At 49.0% G+C, this 22,415-nt stretch overlaps 1 protein-coding gene across 1 annotated transcript; it reads left to right on the top strand.

Annotated features, from left to right (window-relative positions):
- Positions 1–1,360: 1,360 nt before the first annotated feature.
- Positions 1,361–21,969, top strand: SCAMP2 (secretory carrier membrane protein 2). The gene is made up of 9 exons (XM_011382089.2): positions 1,361–1,548; positions 11,971–12,039; positions 12,474–12,572; positions 14,522–14,639; positions 15,129–15,257; positions 15,921–16,080; positions 17,202–17,303; positions 20,067–20,184; positions 20,400–21,969. The coding sequence occupies exons 1-9, from the start codon at positions 1,492–1,494 to the stop codon at positions 20,532–20,534; spliced, it is 987 nt and encodes a 328-aa protein (XP_011380391.1). The 5' UTR covers positions 1,361–1,491; the 3' UTR covers positions 20,535–21,969.
- The last annotated feature ends 446 nt before the right edge of the window (positions 21,970–22,415 follow it).

Genomic DNA, 22,415 nt, shown 5'->3' with positions numbered 1-22,415 from the left:
ACGTAGTTTCTAAGTGGAAATTACATGGATCCCTTCCAATTCTCCCACTTGGGGACATTTCCTGGAGAAAAATTGAGCTGGACCCTAAAGGATAGTTGGGTTTAGACAGAGGAGAGGAAGGTAAGAGAAGTAGATCAGGGAAATAGTGAATATTTACTGAATGCTTATCATGTGTTTGGTACTATGTTAGAGCCAGAAATACAACATTTGAGCAAAACAGACCCTACTCCTGCACTTGTGGAGCTTAGAGTCTAGTGGGAGAGGCAGACATAAATGAATAACCACCTATACAAGTGTATACATACAATCTGCAATAGGTATTATAAAGAAAAAGCACAGGGCAATAATGAGTTTATGTTGTGGGGTAGAGGGCTGATCTAACCTACAGAGTGAAGAGAGGCCACTCCTGAGGAAGGGGCATTTGAGCTTAAATTTGAAGGGTAAGTAAGAGTTAATTAGGCAATGATGACACCACGGACTAGGAGCATACCAGGAAGAAGGAGTACCTGGTGCAAAGGTCCTGAGGCAGGAAGCAACAGGGGAAGTTTGAAGAACCGAAAAGCAAGAGCTGGAAAGCGTGGAGGTGGACACAATAAAGGGCTGGGAAGGATAGATAGGTGGGGCAGATACTGCAGGACCTAGAGGCCAAACTAAGAATTTGGGCCTTAATGAAAATAATTGAAGGATTTTAAACAGAAGGTTCCATAACAATTTTGTCCCCTTTAAATAGATCTCTGGTTACAACATGAACCAATTAAGCAGCCCTGTACTAATACAAGGTAAAGAATTTCAGAAGCTAGATCCACTGGCAGCAGAGACGAACAAAGCCAGAGAGATGTGAATAAATAAAGTTCGCGGGGAGTGCAGCCATCTCCCCCATGGCTCTATTCACTTAACAAATACTTGATGCTCAGGTTCAAATCCTAGTTTTGGCCCTAAACCTGTATGGGCATCAGGGAGCAAGGCCTAAAAAAAGTAACAGGTCTCAGCTAGTGTAGGGGACAGATGCATGGTCAGTTCTTCAGAAAAGAACCTCTCTGTTCGTCCCTTACCACCAGAACCCTCCCGCGTACAAGGAGGCTCACACTCCTATCCCTGGCCTGCACCACTGCGAGCTTCCCAAACTTGCCTTCCAGGGAAGTGAAGGGGTTACATTTCCGGCTCCACTTTGGGGAGTTTACTTGGGAAGTTTGCTTCGGGGAGTTTTTTTGGACGCTGGCTTCTCCGTCCCTCGGCGCCGCCGGGACCCACGAAGCACACACACAGGTAAGGAAGGGGAGAGCACCCCCGCGGCTTCGTAGTGGGCTGGGCAGGAGGGCGGAGCGGACCTCTGTGACGTACCGGACCCTGCCCCTTGGGGAGGGCGCTGCGCCTGCGCCAGAACGGCTGCCTAGCTCCCGGAAGCGGAGGGTCTACCCGAAGAGCGCCGCTGGGTCTGGGTGCCCGGAGGCAGAAGCGATCGCGGAGCTCATCCGTTGACCCCCGACTGCCATGTCGGCCTTCGACACCAATCCCTTCGCGGACCCAGTGGACGTAAACCCCTTCCAGGTAGAGACCCTAACTCACAGCTCTCTCTAGTGCCAAAAGCCACCACCCGGGCCTCTTTCGCCAGAGCCGGGAGACGTGGCGTAGGAGGGACGGGTTGACTGCCCAATGGGAGAGCGGACTCTGAGGGCTGGCCTATCGTAGCGTTTGGGGGGCGGGACTAGCAGCAGGTGGCACTGCGAAGGGGGCGGGGCGCTGTAGTATGGGAAGAGGTGGGGCCCTTTAGTTCCCCAATGGTAGTCCCTGTGACGGACTTTGCTGGGGAAGGAGACTGAAGCCGACTAGAGACACCCCCTCAGCGTCAGGGAGAAAAGTGACTTTACTTGATGGGGAAGTGTGGCTACCACATCCCGGAGTCTTGGCTTGTGTCACGTTAGGAGAGGGGGACAGCAGCATAATTTGGTGGAAGTCTCTGGTGGGATGGAGAAATGTGGAAAATCCTAAAATAACCCAGCTCCGCCCCGCCAACAGCCAAACTAGCGTATAAGGTATAGGAGAGCCCCTGAAATTTTCCAAGAAAGAAAGGCTGAGAGAGAGTGAGAAGGTAACTCAACCTGAAATATGGTCTTGATAAGAATTCCACACTTTGGCCATGGGCCTATTTTGGACTGTTTTTGGCCCACGTTAGGGAGGGAGGAGAAGTGAGGAGGCTCTAAGGGTCTTGAAGCACGAGGAATGTTGATCTGATGGACCTGTGTGTGGTGGCAGGGTTTTGAGACCACTGACCTATGAGCTGGCCTGACTTTTTGAACAAATGAGATCGAGGAAGAAAGTCTTCCTACTTAAAGGCAAGATCTTTCTGCCTTTGAGCTAAGAGCACAAGGGTATTCTTTTTCCATGATGAAGGGCTGGGACTCCTGTTAATGTCAAAGCTCCTGTGCCTCTTGTTTCATGTCTGCTCAAAACCAGTTCTAGGAAAGCTTGCTTGTGCCGATTGTGATTTATGAGCCAAGAGGTTTCTGCTTTGTCAGGATGTCACCAGGCATATTAACTTATCCTGCTTGTACTTTGGTCTTTGGCAGCTTCAAAGTTTCCTGCAGATGGAGAGGAAGTCCTTGGAGGAGTCCTTCCGCAGCTCACAGCATGAGCTTTTTCACCTTGAATATCTTCAAGGGTCAAAGCTAAGACAAAGGAGACTAGAACAGAATTATTATATGCTATCAGGAAAGTGAAATTTTTGTTTATTTTTTGGTGTCAAGGTGACTTAGCTAATGGGAGCCCTCAAGGCAAATTTTGGTAGGTCGTCCTTTGTAACATCAGAGAATTCCAAACATCCCTCTTGTAGCTTAATGCTTCTTGACAGAACCTGTGCAAAGACCGTGTCTCTTATGTAATGCAGTCATCTCTATTAGTTGAGTAAAGAAAGAACGTTTACCTTTTTTTCTGCCTGTGCCTTTTGGTAACTGTTTTGCTCTAATTACAAAACTGCTGTGTTATACTGGAATTTGAGTTTTAATAAGGATCTCTTTTGGTTGTGTGCTGCGTAATCATTTGCCTTTTTTTCCCCTGACAGAATCAGAAATAAAATGTCTGCTACTATCTGACAAAGGCAGTCAGAGAGCTTGTCCCCAGTGCTAGCAGTGGGCAAGATAGTTGGCCTGAGTTCTGCCCTGTAAATAGCTTGAAAGTCTTAAACCACATCTCCAGCCCCAGAAATGATTGGGCAAACTGTGGTAGAAGTAACTTCTGCATTCAAGCAAGACAGTCTGTCCATCAGGCAGTGTCAGGATATGGCAAGACAGGAAGCAGCTGTGGTCCTTTGAAGAGCAACATCTGGTAGGGAATGCTGTCTGGGAAGAAGAGAACTGGCTGGCTGCTGTTCTCCTCCTTATGCTGGGCTGGGTTTTTCCTCTTGGCACACAGTTGTGTGGGGAGGAGCTTTGGAAGTGAGGCCCCCAGGCTCCTTCTCCCGGAGAGCAGCCCTCCCTCTCCTTGTGATGGTAGTGTCCTGCTTCCCTAACTGCCAGGGCTGGAACATTGGGAGGGTGACTGGGTGTGAGCCCGGCTTCATTTACCCAGGGAGTTGGCACAGAGCTCAGGAGAGAGGTGATAGGCTCAGAAACTATCACACTTAGTCAGCCTTCAAAGCAAAGTCCTTTTTTTCTATCACTCGATGATGGGTTGTGAAAATTTACTTAGTGTTAAGAGTCCATGGTAGACTATTAGAGCTGGGCACATCCTCAGAAATCTGTCCTAACCCTTTCAGTTTAGATATGAGGAAACCAAGAACCCAGTGAGGATGAGACATGCCAGAGTCACCATCTAATTTGCAGCAGTAAGGGGTCCAGACTTGGGTGTCATTCCCAGGATAGTGCTGTTTTAAAGGTTTTTGAAGCTCAGATATTGGTCTTAAACTGCTTTGAGGTTATTTAGGCCAACTAAAGAAAGAATGTAACATCATCACTACTGTCACCATTCTTGAAATGAGAGTACTGGTAGTGGTGAAAGTAATAAATTAGTATTAGCTAAGCTATCCCCCTACCCTGCCCCTGTGTGTGGGGCTGGAATAATACAGATTGTATTGGGCTTTTTAAGTATTTCAAAGCAGCATATGTTCTGAGCATTACCAGTCCTGAAAGGTGCTCTGTGTTCTGTGGTCAAGTAAGTTGAGGAATCACTACTTATTCCATTTTACTTGAAGATTGACAAGGCTTGTTAGTTTGTTAATGGCTCTGAGAAATCCTACAGTAAAGACATTTACTCAACTTTAGTTGACATGTCATTTCTCAAAGTTATTCAACCGTGGAATCCTTTTTCTGTGAACTTTTGTAATACCCATGAAACTCCTGATGTGCCTTTAAGTTGACTTCTTTACCCATGTTCTCGATTGACCCCCTACTCCCACCCCCACCCCACACTGTGGGCCTGGGCTTTTATTACCTCTTCCTTACATGTAGTATATAGTTATAATTGGGATTATTAGAAAACCCTGTGAAGTAAGAGCTTTGAAAGGAAAGTTGTCACAAGAGTGCAGCAGTTTTACCAAACTCTAGGAGGAAGCAGGAAACTGCAAGCCAAGTATTGCCAATTTCACAGCCTCCACTGGCACTCCCTAATCCCTCTGTTAATGAGGGTGCATCTGCTTTGTACCCTCTGGGTATTCTGGTCCTGCTTTGGACAGATTCCAGCTTGTCTGCTTCCAAACGTTTCTCAGTCTTCTTGGGTAATGAGGTAGAGGGCTAAAGGTAGGCATTTGATTTTTCAGCAATGCACTAACAAGCAGGTCATCTGGGCAAACGCCAGGGCTGCTTTCCTCCTCAGCATTTCTGTCAGGTTACGGCTGGCACCCACATTGATCTCAGTAAGGGGAGTGGACCAGCTGGTGGTGCTGAACAGTCTTTCGACTTCCATCTCTGTGAGTTGCCAAATTACACAATATCACTTTCACACGTTGCCTCCTTGCAGTTAAAGGGTAATCTCAGTGGTGTAGCTGCTTCCTAAGGATTTAAAACATTTCTCTCCTGCGGGAGGAGAAAGCAGTGGCAGAAGTGTGATTCGAGTATGAACAAAGATATATGAGGTTCCCTGCATTACACTAGGGGCTTTGCCACTTCCCAGAGAGAGTGGTCTTCTCCCTGACTGTAATTTGGAGAATTCTCAAAACCACCAGATAGACCTGGTAGAACTTTCCTTAGAAACAGGAGCATCGTCTCAAAAAATTTGAAAATGGCAAGGTTCATGTAGTGTAACTGAGTCTAGACAGCTGCCCAGATGCGGGTGTCTCCCTGCCTATATGGTTGGCACCTGGAGCCAGTCTGGGCGTTAGAAAGCTCTTGGCTAGAGACAGAGCTGAACTTTGACTCTACATGTCTGTTAAGTTTTCTTTGGAGCCACTTAGTGTAAAATAATCCTTTGTGTAGAGAAATGGTAATATTTACCCAGGACAAACAAGGGTACTTGCCACTCGTTCAGAGTAGAGTGCTGTGCACATTAGCAAAGTGTGACCCATCCAGCAGTGCTCCTTTGAAATGCTGACATATTTCTGCACATCACTGAGCCTCCACTGCTCTGGGGGCCGGTGCAGAAGACCAAGGTAAATGGGCATATGGCCTGCCAGAGCTTCTGACCTGGCAGGAGAGCTAAGAAATGCTCACTGATCATGACAGCACACCGTGGGTACGATAAGGGCAATAAAAACTTGCCAAAAGGAGCTATGTGGGATCTGAGGAAGAAGGGCAGAGTTCTGTGGTAGAAAAGGCTTGGGCTGAGAGCAGAAAGTCTGGCAGATGGGAAGAGAGGGTGTTTCAGGTGAAGGAGCTCCGAGAACCAAAGGTTGCTCTGCATGCTGTCACCCCCACAGCTCCAGGCACCTCATCGCTCTTACTTAGATCCTGTGGCCTCTTCCAGAGCCATGGGCTTGGAGTAGTCTACTGCTTGTGAGACAAACACGTATGTTTGACCATTCTCTCTTGAAATTCCATCCTTGGCCTCTTTAACACTGGTAACTCTCACCTCCTTCTACCTGTTTTCACTTTCTGTCTTATATATTTAGGGCTGTTCTGGAGTTCTGTTCTTGACTTTGTTCTCACTGAGTAATTTCTTCCACTTTCATGGCTTCAGAATAGCATCCACATAATAACAATCCCATAATAACAATCTCTAGCCCTTACCTTTCTCCTGAGCTTCAAACCAGGATTCAGGTCTCACCTGGACATTTCCAGCCTTTCCAACTAGATATATTCCATAGGTATCTCTAGTCTGACCCAATATCTTCTCAGATCCTCTTCCTGCTCCCACACACCCACTCCTGAAAAACCTGTTCTTTTTCTCCCATGAGTACTTATCTTGCACAATGGTGGCCCTGTTCCCCAGTCACCCAAGTTAGCCATCTGTCACTCAACTCCTTCCTTTTCCTTCACTACCCTCACTTCTTCTTGCCCTGCAGTAATGCCATAATCTGACCAACTCAGAGAATGGCCAAGTCTGTGGCATCTACCTGAGAAGGATCTCTGGATTTTCATCCCCTCTTCTCCATCCCTAGCTGTCATACTTGAGTTCAGTCCTCACTGTTACACAAGTGGACCGTTGTGTCCTATCTAGTCTTCCTGGCATCCTTCTTCCCCATGCATTGTACTCTCCTCACTGCTGGTGAAGATGATCATGGCATTCCCTGCTCATAGTTTCTAGTTGTCCTCCATTGCCCATAGGGTAAAGTCCAAACTCCTGCAGTCTGGCCTGATCCCTCCTTCAGGCTGGTTCCCTGATGCTGCTGGCAACACACTCCACTCTATAGCCCCCAGAACCTTCTCTCATTCCCTGAACACAGGCAAGCTGTTTTTAAAGATGCTGTATCTTTGCAATTGCTGTTTTTGCCTCCCTCTTTAGTGCTTGCTAAATTTCTTTTATCTCTTAAGATCCACGTCAGATGCCACCTCAGTAAAGCCTTCCCTAACTCTCTCAGATAGGCTAGTCCCTCCCTCCCTCTGTGATCCCCTTGCATCCTCCTTCACCTTGTTACAACACTGACCATGTGCTATCTCTTCTCGCCCTGACTTCTGTTTTGTGCTTCTTGAGGGGAGGAACCAGTGCTTTACCTTGGTGGCCTCGCCCTATGCTTATTGTAGAATGGTTTGTATAGGGAGTCAACAAAAAAAGGTGGAAGGAGGTGGTAAGTGACTCAGTTTGACTGAGGATGGACTGTGCTGAAAGGAATGCTGGCGCCAGGCCAGGTAGTTCAGACTCACTTTCTGGTTGGTTCTGTACATCAGTGCTATGGCAGGGAGGGAGGCCTGAGAGTGCACCTTGCTCATTTGGTAGATACGCAGGCTCTTTTGAAAAATATGTGTGTTTTAAAAGTAAAAACATGGTCTACGGCCATGCTACCCTGACTGAACAAGCCCGATCCTGTCTGATCTTGGAAGCTAAGCAGGGTCAGGCTTGGTTAGTACTTGGATGAGAGACCGTTAGGAAGACTGGGTGCTGTAGGTGTAAAAAATAAAATAAAGTACAGGATCGTAAACTGACAAGGTCCTTGCAATCTGTGAGGTCAGCCAAGGGTTGCCGTGCCTTAAAAAAAAAAAAAAAAGTAAAAACATAATCACATGGAAAATTTGGAAAACAAATCATCTATATTTCTACCAGTCTTTTGTAACCATTGTTATTTTGGTGTGTTTTCCTGCCAGTCTCTTTTCATATGAGTACTTTTGACAAAATATATGCATATATCAAAACCTTTTCTATAATGCTGCCCTGTGTTCATAGCTGTGATTTTTAATTTTAATGGCTGTTTAGGCCACCAAAACATACTTGTGCTCACTGTCCTTGAATATTTAAGTAGTTTCCTGCTTTTTCTCCTATTGTAAATGTTGGTGCAATGAATATCTTTGCAGATAGAGAGTTTTACATGTTTTTGTCATATTTTCTTAGGGTGGATTCTCAGGTTCTGGCTCAGAGAGTACTAAGGTACACTGTGGTTTTGTGCACTTGGGACCTAGCCAACCTGTCCAGGGATAATTGTCCGTCCTCGTTCTATGACACACAGCCTCCAAAACAAATAGGACTTTACAGAGGTTCCAAAGTATGGGTGACTCTGTGCCTCTCAGAAAGAATGGCTGAGTTTTTTTTAACCCATGAGATATTTCATGTGTTTATTCGGAACCTGAAATAAACCCCACACTGGGAGCTTGGGTGGAATATAGGAAAGGAAAGCAAGGAAAAGTCACAGAGAGCTCGAGCACAGCCAGGCCCTGTGAGATGCATGGAAAAAGATTGTCAAACCAGTGAAAACAGTTTTTTAAAGCTTCTCTTGGCAGACCTCCAGCCTAACTCTGTGTCATTTCTCTTGGTTCCCTCACACCCAAGTGACACAGAAGTGTTTCCCTGCCACAGAGCTGTGGCAGGCCTTGCTGGGCCTTCGCTCGCCTTCCTCCCCTCCTCTTGGAACTTTGCCTTCCTCGAAGCCCTGCCTGGACCTCTCCTCTGCTCCCCTCCTGCTTTCACCCTGCTTTCACCCTGCACTGGGCTCTTGTTCTGTGAGCATGTCTCAGTTAACAGAGCGTGGACTCCAGAAGGGCAAGAGCTGTGCCCTGTTCACCTTGGTGTGTCCCTCACACTGTTTGTGACTGTTCACTGAATGAGAAGAACTGCGTTTAGTAGCTTTTTATTCGTCATAAATTCAGTAAAAGGCTCTAGCCAGTCTGAGGCCTTTGGTACAGGGCCGAGGCGGGGTGTTAGATTACTTCTTTGTAGGTGAAACTTAGCTCTCACCATCCTTTTAAATAACTACTTGACCCACTTATGAGTCAGTTGATGCTTGGTGAGTGGGAAAGAGGATTGCTACTGTTGACTTTTTATTTGTGTCTGGGAGTGAAAGCTGAGGGTCTTCATTCAGGCCAGTCAGTGTAGTCCTTAGCTGCAAGACTCTCTGTATGTGTCCTACCAAGGGTGTTCCCCAGGAAGGACTTTTCTGAGGCCCAGAAATAAAGAAATGAGCAGAGCAGTTGTCCTGGTCACTCATGGTGCTCTTGTGAGTGTCCTTCCAGAGTGGAGTTCATTTATTCAACCACATTCTGATGGAGCACATTCCATTTGTCAGGCACTGTACCAGGCTTTAGAAGTGCACTATTGAACAAGACCTGGGCTGTGCCCTCTCAGGTTTCTTACTCATGTCTTTGGAGACAGGCGTGGATTCAGAGTCCATCTCAGCCAGACCCTGAGATCTTGGATGAGCTGCTTCCCCTCCCCAGCCTGGGGCTTCTCCAGCTGCAAACTACAAAATACTCCTCCCTCACAGGGTGATTGTGAGGAGGAGGGTTGGAGCTTTTCACAGCCAGGGAGCCTCAGCTGAACTATAAGACACAGAAACTGATTGGAGTGACTGTTTTCTCCATTCTCTCAAGGATGGAATATAACCAGAACAGTTCTAGATGCACAAGAGAGAAGTCAAGTCTTTGTAGGCAGTGGATGCCTTAGGGCAGTGGGACTTAATTCTCTCAAGGAACCAGGTTTGATAAAGGCTGGTAGAACCTTCATTTCACATGGCTTGACACAGTGGCTAGTTCTGGGGTGACTGGAATTTCACAGTAGCTTCCTGGTGTGGTAATCCTGACACACAGTAGACACTCAGTAAATATCAGCTCCCTTCCTCAGTCCTTCCTCCTCCCTCTCTCTCTCTCTCCCCAGGCCTCAGCTTCTCTTAAAGCTACCCACATCTTTCAAAAAGAGTTCAGGTCTCAGATGTGAAGTATCTATGTCTCCCAGAGTGCTCCAGGTTCCTCTTTCCAGGCAAGGTGCTTCTAGACTCTGAAGCTGCTGCTGTGATGCAGGTGCCCTTTCTCTATGCCCTAGCAGTGCCTCCTAGAGAAAGCAGAGGAAGGCCTATAGCATGCAAAATCTCTTCTTAGATATTACCTGAGCTTCTGCTCTGCAGAAGCCCTTCACCAAGCACTAGGAAGCCAGAGTATGAACTAGACACACAGAAGCACCTGGCTGCAGAGTTTGCAGCCTGCTAGTGGAGATAGGGCTTTTTATGATTAGCCTAGTGTCTTTAAGATTTTAGAAAAAGGAGGAGGGATCAGTGTTGACAGGATAATCAGCTCCCTGCCCCCCGGAATCCTCTTTTGGCTGACCTTGGTAAAGGAAATGATATCTCTTCATGGGACTGGAGGTTGCCTGTTAAACATGTTCCCCTCAGCCAGTTGTATATGCCAGCATCTGAAACTGCTACCAGAGCTGCCCCTCTGTCAACTATCCTGTAGCGAGTCAGACCTGAGTAACCAGTTCCTTGGATGATAGATTTGATTTCAGTGACTTCACCTCCTCGCTCCACTGTGGCTTGGTGTCTGCTGAGTCTGAAAGGGGAACAGATACTGAATTTTTCTTGCAGGAAGCCAGCCCACTAATTCTGGGAGAAATCTACTAGTCGTTTAGCCAAAAAACAACCTCAAGGCCAGTTTCTCCATCTTCCTGTGGTCTCCCAAACCTCACCTTGTCATTTTGTCCAAGTTGCAGGAGCCAGCAGACAGGGATAGTGCCCTGCAAAAAGGATATAGCCACACTGCTTCTTTGCAGAGGAGATAGGGTGGAAGGTACAGAGAGTGAGGCCCAACCAGAGACAAGAAGTGGGTTGGGGCCATGTGCCCCGCTCTGGGGTAGGCCCTGGGGCTGGTCAGACACAGTCTTGCCCTCTAGGAACTGCAGGCGTAGGTGGGAATATGAGAGTTGGTATGTGTGAAAAAGTTAGAGAACACGTGCAGCATAACCCTGAGCTCTGTAAATGTTTAGAATAGGAAGCCAGCTCCTATCTTGAGACCTAGGACAAGTACTGGACCATAGTGAGTGTCTGTTTCCACATAGAAAAATTGAGGGTGTTTTCTGGGGGTTTATCTAATATTAATATTGTATTTAAGCATTCAGCCTATGGGGGCTTCCTGGTGGAGGTGAAGCTGGACTGCAAGGACAGGAGCATCTGGATGAGTAGTGATGGATGGATGGTGAGGTGTGCAGACAGGGGAGCCTAGTTGAGGCCTGTAACAGGGGCCCTGGCAGAGTCCAGTGGCAATCTGCCTACCCTTCACAGCTGTTTCTCCCAGAGCCCAGGCATTGCTGTTGAGCTGGACCTGAGCCCCATACCTAGTACGTGTGGGGAGGGTGGGTATATAGGAGCTTTGCTGGGTGAGGGGCGGGATGAAGACAGACTGACCTCAGGCCAGCAGGGTAAAGAAGATGGTAGAGAGCCCTGCGCAGACCCTGGGCCAGAAGGGCTGGCCTCAGCAGAGATCAGATGGGAGAGGGAAGATTAAAAATTTAGGGAAAGGCTGTGTTCTGAGGACATTTTTGCATTTTTCCAAAAGAATCCAGATAAAACCAACCAAAAACATTTTCTCGGCTTTTTATCTAAGCCCTTCATAGCTCTCTATTCCTAGCAAGTCTGCCTGATTTAATCAAATCAGCACTGACAGCCAGCAGCGTGTTTTTGTTCCAGAACCTTGAGCTGCCCTTTAAAAAACAGTAGGAATAAAGGCTTTCTGGAAAATAATATGTAAAGCAGTACACGAGGTTATAAAGTGAAAAGTCTCCATCCATACCATCCCATTGACCACCCCCACCCTGCACCCCTGCCAAAAAACCCCACTCCCTATAGGTAAATACTATGAACTGTTGTGAATCTATAATGGACATAAACAAGAAAACATGTAGTGGCAAGTCCCAGGCCTCAGAGTGTAAAGCTTGCTTTGCATCTCTTCTGGGAAGTCATCTGGACCAAACCCCCCATACCCTTTTTCCAGAAAGGGAAAAGAGATTGAAGCTCTGGTGTGGCGGGGGTGGGGCACAAGAGCCTTCAGGAGAGGCTCTTCAGGGCGGGCCATCATCGGCCTCACTTTAACCAGGTGTCCCTGGGATTGCCTGCTGGCCCTGAGATGGTGCTCTCTGTCTCACCAAGGTTCTCTCTTCTCAGCATCTAATGGCTCTTTTTAACCTTCTCAGGATCCTTCTGTTACCCAGCTGACCAATGCCCCACAAGGTGGCCTGGCTGAATTCAACCCTTTCTCAGAGGTTGGTGAGCATGTCCTCTTTCGGAGACCCCAGGTCCTCTGGGTGGTTCTGGGGTCCCTGGGGCAAGGACCCTTGACAGAGACAGAATGCTCTGAGAAGCGGCAGTCCTCAAAGAGACAGTCTTAACGTGAACTTGCGTGGTGGGAGTAGGATGAGGAAGTCACCAGACCTCCACTTGGTGTCCACGATCTGGGACCCTCCCTGAAGGGAGTAGGGCAGTACCAGGAGCTCTGAATCCAAAAAGGCCAGAGGTACTGGGTTAGGCATCACATTTCCCAGAGCTTGAGGCTCGTTGGCTGAGAAGCTGCAGAGGGAGGCACAGAGGGAGTACCCGTCACAGGCAGGGGCCCATCACTCATCCTGCTGTGGGTTTGCTTCCACATGACCAGCTATTGGAGTCCACTCACCTCATTCCTTTGATCTGTCCCACGTAGACAAATGCAGCGACAACGGTTCCTGTCACCCAGCTCCCTGGGCCTTCTCAGCCAGCAGTTCTCCAGCCCTCAGTGGAACCAACCCAGCCAGCCCCCCAGGTACTGTTGACAAAGATCCCTTTTGCCTCTCCTTTCCAGAAAGGGAAGCGCCCAGACCAGTAGCTGTGTCCTGAGATCGGGGGGGTGGGCATAGGGCCTTAATTCCTGGATCCTTTTCAAGGGCCTTCTTGATCATCTCTTCAGAGTTGGTCACTTGCACGTGAAGGGTCTGCTCACCTATACCCTCACCGCTACCCCGCTGCTAGCACCAAAGAATAAGCCCTGCACACCAAGCTGGGCTCCTGGGTGTCTTCAAACAGAACTTTGCCCCTGTCGTGGCATTCCAGATCCTCCTGGGGCCTTTGGTTTTTTCTCTCTTACTCAGGGCCCAGAATCTATCTTTTTTTAAACCTAATTTATTCTTGCTTCCTTCCTATTTTCCTTTGTCCCTTCACCAAATACTGTGAATCTTGTCTGCTTGGTGCCTGACTTTCAACCCCCAGCCCCACTGCCCCGCCCCATGCTCCTCGCTGCCCCTGGTGAGCGTGACCCACAGTGGAGTTGTATGTTGCAGCTCCTGCTTAGACAGGCCAGCAAGTTTCTACCTACCAGATTCCTGGCAGTGAGCGAGCTCTCAGAGAGGCAGATGCTACTAGGAGGAGATAGTATTCTCAGAGACAGCTACATGCAAAAGCTTCCAAAGGTAGGCAAAGTGTAGATGAGCGAGAGTGAGGGCAAGGCATCTGGAGCCTGCCCAGGCTGGGCTTTGGACTCTAGTGGGCCCCAGGCTACTCCCTTTGTCTGGCTGGACTTAGTCTGAATGTGCTGCCCCTGCCTGGGGTCCTGGGATCCTGGGTTCCACCCATGGCCCTGAAATCCTAATAAGGCAAGGCTCAGAGGCAGAGGAGACTTTCTTGTTCAGCTAGGTGGTGGGTTGTAGGGACCTGGGTCCTGCTCAACTGAAGTCAGACTTGAGGAGAAGTGACTAAGACCTACAGCATGGTTAATTCTGGTCCTGCTTCTACCCCTAGTGCCTGAAACTTACCTCCTAAAGGCAGCCTTAGCTCTTTGGAGAACTCTTATTGAAGAGAAAGAGGCGGGGGCCGGGGGGCGGGGGGAGTTGGGTAGAGAGCACGCACACACATATATATGGACATGTATGCCTGGCTCGTCACCCTGTAAGATGACCACTTTGATCTTTGCTTCCTAAAAAGGACTGCAGACTTGAGGAGGAACTGGGCCCCAACTGTAGTACCCAGTAGGAGCAGGCCATGGGCTGGAACTCTGGGCCCAACTTGGCTCAGCCTCACATAGAGTCGTCTAGCTGCCTCACTCAGAGGCCCTGCTCTGCCTGGAGAGGGAATAAAGCTTGGACTCTGACACTATGAAAGCCAGGCAGAGCAGGGCCAACCTTAAGGGGCTATCCTGGGGTGTAACCAGTCACAGTTCAGGTGTATCTCAAGGGGCAGCTCCTGGGAGTGGAGCACGGGGAGGTACTTAAATATAGATCTCTCAGGCTCCAGGTACACAGTCTGCCCTCAAGTGCCTCCCCTCCCCACTCACTGCTAGCAGGTTTGCACCGTTTCCCTTTACACACTCCTCCTCCAGGCTCTTGAAACAAGGCTTTGGTCTCTGGGTTCCTGGCTGTAGGGCATTCTCTTGCGAGGCCTTTTTCCCTTTGCTATCACCCCAGAGGTCACTATAACTGAACTTGCCTAGACTCCAATATGGGGGATGGTTCTCCTATCTCAAGCTTCACAGTGAAGGGGAGAGAAGAGCCCTGGTAATGGCAGAGGGGCCAGAGGTGGTGTAGGGGCAGTAGGGGACAGGACTCTGTGGCCTTTCTATAGTGGTCTCAGGTACCCAAGACACTGTGGGGCTGGGACTACCTCTGGGACTCCCAGTTGGCTTTCCCTGCGTAGGGCATGGCCCCTCTGAATTCCTGTTCTGGCCGACACGGTCCCTCTGTCTCGTGTCTGGCTGACTCCCATTTCCCCTTTTTGCCCCAGGCTGTGGCCTCTGCAGCCCAGGCAAGCCTGCTACGGCAGCAGGAAGAACTGGACAGGAAAGCAGCTGAACTGGAACGCAAGGAGCGGGAGCTGCAGAACACTGTGGCCAACTTACATGGTAAGGGCCCTGGGCTGCAAGGCCTGGTGCAGGAGGGTTCCCTGAGCCTGTTTGTTCCTGGGGCAGCTTCAGACCTTTGCTGAGCTCTTGATCGTCTTAGAATGGTGCTCGTCCTAGGAAGAGCAGTAACGTGGAAGTCAGGAGACCTGCAGTGCAATCCTAATGGATATAGATTATTTCTGCGCTCCTTCCCAGCTCTAAATTTTTTTGATAGAGTTGGGGCACCAGTTTCACGATTCCTTGCTTATGGACTGTTTTTCATAAAAATAATCACTTAGGCTGTTTAGCTCTGTGTTTCCCAGTGCATTTGGGGTCCATTATCTTGGAGCAAGCTTGTAGGTGTTTGTGCTCCATCATCCTTTTCCCATCTCCATACCTGTGAAGATCCTGAGCTCTGCCTCTGGCACCCCTCAGGAGCCTGGTCTGGCCCGTAAACAGGGCTGGTGAGTGCTTAAACTGGGCCTCATCTCGTCATCTCTTTCCACACAGTGAGAGAGAACAACTGGCCGCCCCTACCCTTGTGGTGTCCCGTCAAGCCCTGCTTCTATCAGGATTTCTCTACAGAGATCCCTGCCGACTACCAGCGAATATGCAAGATGCTCTACTATCTATGGATGTGTGAGTCCAGCTCCTGCCCCTCTGAGCTCAAGGGCAAAATGGGGTGTGTCTCCAGAGTCCTAGCTGTGCTCTGGCTGCTCCTTCTTGCCAGACTCCAGCCTTCCGCAGTGCTGGCCAGGCTGGGAGGGACTTTCTGCTCACATAATTGGCTCTCCACAGTCTGTTCCTTGTCCTGGGAACCTCCCCTCTAAGGCTAGTCCAGACCCAGCATCAAGTGGGTGGGAGTAGCTGGAGGCTTCCGAGTTCCTGCAGAGCTTATTGCAGAGCTCCCGTCCCCACAGACCCCTGGGCTCCTAGGAGTGAGGACAAAAGATTCCCTGTCGCTCCGCTCTGGGCCATCCAGGGCCAGGGAAAAGAGTTGCCAAGAGAGACTTCATTTCCCAAGGATCAGTCTTTGCGTCTGCACTCCTCCGCCGCCACCCCTCAGATACCTGGGCCATCCCATCACCTCTTAGGAGCTTGGTTTGGTCCCTGGTTTTGAGCTCCTACAAAAGAAGGAATGAGAGCTAACCCTGCCTAGGTACAGATGGAGGTCTTCTACTTTTGCTGCAGCTGCTGGTACAGCACAGACCTCATCTCCTCTCCAGGGGTGGTTTGCCATGTTGGGGAACCCTTCAGCCACCTTGGCACCAGCTCATGTCTCTCTACCCTCCCCTTCCTCAGTGCATTCAGTGACTCTGTTTCTAAACTTGCTTGCCTGCCTGGCCTGGTTCTTAATCGACAGCAGCAAGGGAGTGGACTTTGGCCTCTCAATCCTATGGTTTGTTATCTTCACTCCCTGTGCCTTCCTTTGTTGGTACCGACCCATCTATAAGGCCTTCAGGTGAGTGGGGCAGGGGTGAGGTGGGGAGTTTATGGAGGTATCCCCAGTAGCAGCCAAGGGCCATGAATTGGCAGAATAGAATGATGGGAAATTCATTTCCCATTCCCACCCTCAGCCAGAGCAGGTGGGGATCAAGAGCCAGTCTCCTCAGTTGTAACTGAGGTATGCTCTGGGCCCTGTCGTTGGATCAGGACAGGAGACCTAGAGAGGGGAGCAGGAGTTTTACTTGCCCTCCCACTGTGCCCAGTATGCCTGGTGTAGTAGGATTTCAGTCACTGGGAAGAGGGAGGGGTTTTCCTTAGCTCCCTTCTGAGGCTCTAGGGTATGCTTCTCTGATAGTTGGACTCTAATATACGCTCTCAATGGCTCACTTTGGCCCTCCCCGACCTCCCAAGTAACTCTTGAGCATCGTGCTGAGTACCATTATTTGACTAGTTGACTTAGAATAGATCCTGTGGATATTAATGAATCCACTTAATAGATGCCTAGGGGTTTTGGAATTGGGCCTCAGAGCTGATGCTTTCAGGGCTAGGAGCCGAGCAGGCCCCAGGAAGAAGGGACTGGGTAGTGTCTGAACCCGCACCCCACCATGCACTCAGCAAGCAGGACTTGAACCCTCACTGTATTCTGGCTCTCAAGGACATGGAGGTGGAGGTACTCTAAACACCAGTTGTGTTTAGCGTTTTCTATTCCCCAAATACCTTTTCTGCCACCCAGGCATACAGCTTTATTACTAGAGGTTTATACGTTTGACTTAGATTTTCTTCCCTGTTATGAAATACAAATAAGTACTCTAGGAGATGGATTGTTAAGCTCTTTATATTGTCCTTTGGGTAAGCAAATTTATTATTAGCTCTTTGAGGAAAGAGTCGAGCATTGACTCCTTAAATTGGAAGGCAGTGAAAAGGCAAGCCCTTTTCGATTATAGTGGTGGTGGGGCGGGGAGGGCTCTCTCTGTGTGTGTCCTTGTAGACAGCGTGGCTGGTCCCCGGGAGCTCTCTCTAGTCTCCCACCCTGGATCTTGGCTTCTAGTAAGGAGAAATGTCAGACTAAGTGAGGAATGTACTGAGGAATGAGTCCCAAGCCCTCTTGTGACTTCTGATTTCCCCCTCTTTCCACAGGTCTGACAACTCTTTCAGCTTCTTCGTGTTCTTCTTCATATTTTTTTGTCAAATAGGAATCTATGTCATCCAGTTGGTTGGCATCCCTAACCTGGGGGACAGGTAAGACCTGGAACAGTACAGAGGGAACTATGCTTTGGCGGTGAGGTGAGGCCTCTCTCACCCTAATTCCTGGGCCCACAGAGCCCCCACAGATGACCCTTCTTCAGCAATGCCAGGGAGAGCAGTGGGCCAGCTTGGATCTACCTTCGGGCCCCTCTCCAGTTCTTCGCCGGTAGCTATTCACTATCTTGCCTTGCTCGCCATTTTCTGGGGTGTTGGTCTGAATCCTCAGGCTACTTGGACTGTGTCCTGCACTGGATTTCGGCCTCTTCCTTTTCTCTTGCCACGTCCTCCTGGAGGCTGGTGCTACTTCCACAGGTCCCAGACAAGCCCTTGGGTTTAGGCAGGTGTTGGTGGATGCCCTTGTCTTTGCAGACCTGTTTTTTAGAGGCCCTATAACCTCAGGCGATGGAACCCTAGCCTCTCTTGGATGGGCTCCTCTGGCTGCTTTTTTGAGCATACAGCTGGTTTGAGTTTCCTGGGTGCTGCAGTCCTCCACTCAAAATTAGTCTCAAAAAGAAAAGCTGATGGCTGATGTTTTCCTTTCTGCCTCAGTGCATGGGGAATATTACAGAAAGGTCAGGCTGGCACTTGGCTAAAAGCCTGAGCCTGGAAGAGGTACACTATTTTGGTCCCCTCCCTTCAGTGGAGCTGGCAAGTTCAGAACAGTGGGGACGGGGCTGACTCACCTCAAACTTGGAGCAAGTGCATGCTCCCCTCCCATCCCTCTTACTTCTTGTTCCTAATCGGACTCTTTTCTCTTTGTTTGGTGACCCAATTTCATTACTTGATACCCTAAGTGAGATCCTGGTAGAAAGGCTGTGATTAATAACTGCTGTTTGTGCCCGGGACTCAGGGAGTCAGAAGACTTGATTTCTGGTCCTGACTCCACCCCTCACTACTCTGCCTAGGCCTACCTGCATGAGCTCTGTAGCCTCCAGCCTCCCAATGCCTTTCTTATCTTGCTTCATGACAGCCATAGGTTGGTGGATATAATTGCCCCCCACCCTTTGTTTTTGACTGTAAAATATACATAACATAAAATTTGTTATTTTATTTACTACTTAAACCATTTTAAAGTATACAATTCAATGGCATTTAGTATATTCACAGTGTTGTGCAATCACTACCACTATCTACTTCCAGGACAATATCACCCCAAAAGGAAACTCCATTCCCATTAAGTAGTCACTCACCTCCTCCTCCCCTGAGCCCCTGGCAACCATTAAACTGCTTTCTGTCTCTCTGGATCTATCAATTCTGGACATTTCATATAAATGGAATCATACAACATGTGGCTTTTTGTGTCTAGCATTTTGTTCATTTACTTATCTGTTGATAGGGATTTGGGTTGTTTCTACCTTTTTGCTGTTTTGAATAATGCTGCTACAAACATTTGTGTACATGTTTTTTAGTACCTGTTTTTAGTTCTTTTGGGTTTTTAATCCAAGGAGCGGAATTGTTGGGTCACGTGGTAATGCTATGTGTAATATATTGAGGAATTGCCAAACTTTTTCCCCTAGTGGCCATTTTACATTCCCAATATCAATATGTGAGGGTTCCAGTTTGTCCATATCCTTGCCAACACTTGTTACTTTCCGCTTTTTTTTTCTTTTTTCTATTTTAGCCAACCTACAGGTACGATATCTCATTGTGGTTTTTGAATGGCATTTTCTGATTGGTCATCGTTTATGTGTTTGTTGGCCATTGTGTATCTTATTTGGAGAAATGTCTATAGAAGTCCTTTGCTAATTCAGTATTTAGGCTGTCTGTTGTTGAGTTCTTTATATATTCTGGATACAAGTTTCTTATTAGATATGTAATTTACAAGTTTTTTTCCATTCTGTGTTGTTCTTTCATTCTTGATAGTATCTTTTGATGTACAGAAGTTTTTAATTTTGATGAAGTCCAGTTTATCTTTTGTTGCTTATGCTTTGGGTATCATATTTAAGAACCATTATCAAATCCAAGGTAATAAGGTGTTTTTTCTAAGAGGTTTATATAGTTTGAGTTATTATTAGGTCATTGATCCACTTTGAGTTAATTTTCATGTGTGGTTAAAGTAAGAGTCCAACTTAATTGTTTTGCCTGTGGATATTCAGTTGTCCCAGCACCGTCTGTTGAAGAGACCATTCTTTCCCCATTCAGTGGTCTTCGCACCTTTGTGATAACAAATTGACAGTGGATATATGGATTTGTTTCTGGACTCTTAATTCTATCCCATCGATTTCTATATATGTCATATATGTCTGTTCTTATGCCAATACCACACTGTTTTGATAACTATTGCTTTGTAGTAAGTGTTTAACTCATGAAGTATGAGGAAGGAGGCATGGCTGACTGGAGGGGCTGTACCTGGGCTCCAGTGGGAAGAGCTGAGGTGACAGGGTGAATGCAATGGTTGGCCAGTAGTTCTCCTTTCCAGAGAGTGGGCCCTCAGGAGTGAGCCGTCAAACCTTTCCTGTATCTCCAGCCCCCAAAACAGCAGTAAAATGTGGTGCCCAGTGCTGTTCCTGACTATGAAGGCAGCAGCCACATCCTTCCAGACCTCAAGGATTCCCCATGGGCATTGTGGGGCCTGTCGGCCTTCACAGAGGCCTGGCCTCTTTCAGGCCAAAGTCTTCTGGACCACAGAGCTCTATGCTACAGGGAGATGCCTGGGTGGTGGTCAGCACACAGTGGGCACTTAAGGAAGAGCCTCTTTTGGGGGCCTCCGGGGCCCACTCCCAATGTGCCCTCTCTGGGCTCCTCCTCCCTTTGCAGTGGTTGGATTGCAGCCCTGTCCACACTGAAGCACGATTTGGCTGTGTCAATCATCATGATGGTGGCGGCTGGCTTCTTCACCCTCTGCGCTGTGCTCTCACTCTTCCTCCTGAAGCGGGTAAGTGGTGGGTGCTGTGCCAACAGCAAACCCAAGAAAGCAGGCATTTCTCTACCTTCACCATGGGGGTGTTCATCATCACTTCAGCAGCTGGGCCTCCTGGGTCCTCAAAGATCCAGCAGCTTTCTCCAAGGTTCTGGGTGAGGGGTTAGGTGAGCTTGGGTTCCTAGTGGGCCCACAGGATGGGCCTCTGTCACCACAACCTCTTTCCCCAGGTGCATTCACTGTATCGCCGGACGGGGGCCAGCTTCCAGCAGGCCCAGGAGGAGTTTTCCCAGGGCATCTTCAGCAACAGGACCTTCCGCAGTGCTGCCTCGTCTGCTGCCCGAGGAGCCTTCCAGGGGAATTAGTCCTCCTGACTTTCCTCCTGCCCCAGCCTTTTCTCTCACCTGCCTTCTGAACTGCACATCCCATGGGTGCCTTAAGCAGTGCTTATGCCCAGCACAGACCCAGGAGGGTCTTGCCATGGCTCTTCCTTCTTCCACAGCGACCAGCTCTCCCTTCTCACCCAAGGGAAGGGGAGGGAGGGACAGGGACTTTTTTTTACATAAGAGAGAAGAAAAAAAACAAAGCTGCCTTTCCTTCTCAGGTGGTGGTTTGGTAGGATTCTTTTCTCTCTGGAAGCAGTGGGACTGAAGTACACACACACACACACACACACACACACACACCCCACCCCCATCACCCGCCACGTACACACTTGGGATCACCAGCTGACCTGGGCCCACCCCAGCTGGAGTTGTATTTCCGTCAGGGTCCTGGGCCTCCACTCCCCAAGCAGCATGGCCTGAATCTGGCTCCATAGACTCAGCCTGTGGCTTCCACAGTCCTGTCTTCCCTTCCTGCCCTGGCTGGGGTAACTTCCCAAGAGCTCCCCTTTAGATGAGCCACAGTCTGGGCTGGTGGACAGCTCTGTTCCCCAGATCACTGTGGACAGGTCTCCTGGCTTCCAGACTCTCTGGCCTGGTTCCCCAGCCTCTTCCCTGCCTCATGTTTCTCTCAAACAGATGTGTATAGCCCTTTTGGTCCCCTGCACTCTCCTGGTGTGCACAGTACATTGTGCCCTCTGGGACCCTCCCTGAGTCCTTCCCTCTTTAGACTTACCGAATGTGCAATGGGGTTTGTTGGGATATGGGGATGGGGAGGGACAGAGGATGACCCGAGTTGTCCTGCCTAGCCTTTAGCGGTCTTCTGGGGGGAGGGCGGGGATCTTACTGTCCCGATGTGGGTTGTTTGTTCCTGTTTGTTTTGATTTCCTTTCTTCCTGGGGGACAGCTGCAGTCTGCCTCTGCCAGATTCTACCCACTTTGCACTCCACATCAGCAATATCTAGCTTGTATGACTCTTCAGGAGGACAGGATACATCAGGTCAGAGCTGCACCATGCCAGCTAGACTGATGAGCCCCCTTTTCAAGGGTTCCAGACTAATCCTCCAGGGTTCCTCCATAATACCCCAAGAAGAGTCTAGGTCACCTTTCACTGGTTCTGGGGATTCCCCAGGAAGTGTGTCACTGTGATTAGCAACTAGGAGTCCACGGTTAACACCTGCACCCTGTCCTCTAGAACCTATAGGGGTGGGTGTGTGGACTGAGGGGACTTCTCAAAAAGCTAGCCAATCCAGTGGCAGCCATGAGGCTACCAGTCCATTCTGCCCCAGAGCCACTGAATAATGGCAGTGACCAAGGTTTTGTAAACTCCTTTCTGGTATTTTTTTTCCTCCATGTACAAATGTATATGTTATGTCTCAATTTTGTGTTTAAATAAAAAGACATTTTCAGACAACTAGTCCTAATGTCTGCTGGACTTGGGAGGATGGGGGTGACCCACAGGGGTAGGGGTTGAGGCACTCCAGTGATAGGTGAGAGAGAACAGTCAAGATGCTGCACCTGGCCACCCTGCTCCCTGGCTGGATTGTGACAGGACAAGACCTGGGGACGAGCCCCTTCCTGAGATGACTATTGGCCTCGTCTATGATACTTTCTTGTCTCAGTACTTCCCCTTTCAGAGCTGCTGGTCTTGGGGGGAGGGGCCTCTTTGATTCTTCCCCCCTGCCACACACATCTGCTCTACCAGGCTCCTCCCTTCTTCCTCCTAGGAGCTTTCTAGGAGGCTATCCGAGTTTGGATGGCATTCGCCTGTGACCTGGGCTGGCCTCTTTCGCCCATTCGGTCCGCAGGGGCCTCAGTATCCCCAGATGGGTCTTATAGTTGCTGGGAGATCATGTGATTTCC

Source organism: Pteropus vampyrus, unplaced genomic scaffold (genome assembly GCF_000151845.1).
Source record: "Pteropus vampyrus isolate Shadow unplaced genomic scaffold, Pvam_2.0 Scaffold462, whole genome shotgun sequence".
NCBI classification, from domain to species: domain Eukaryota; kingdom Metazoa; phylum Chordata; class Mammalia; order Chiroptera; family Pteropodidae; genus Pteropus; species Pteropus vampyrus.
The sequence above is the reverse complement of the archived record's forward strand: the minus strand, read 5'-3'. Positions and strand labels throughout refer to the sequence as shown.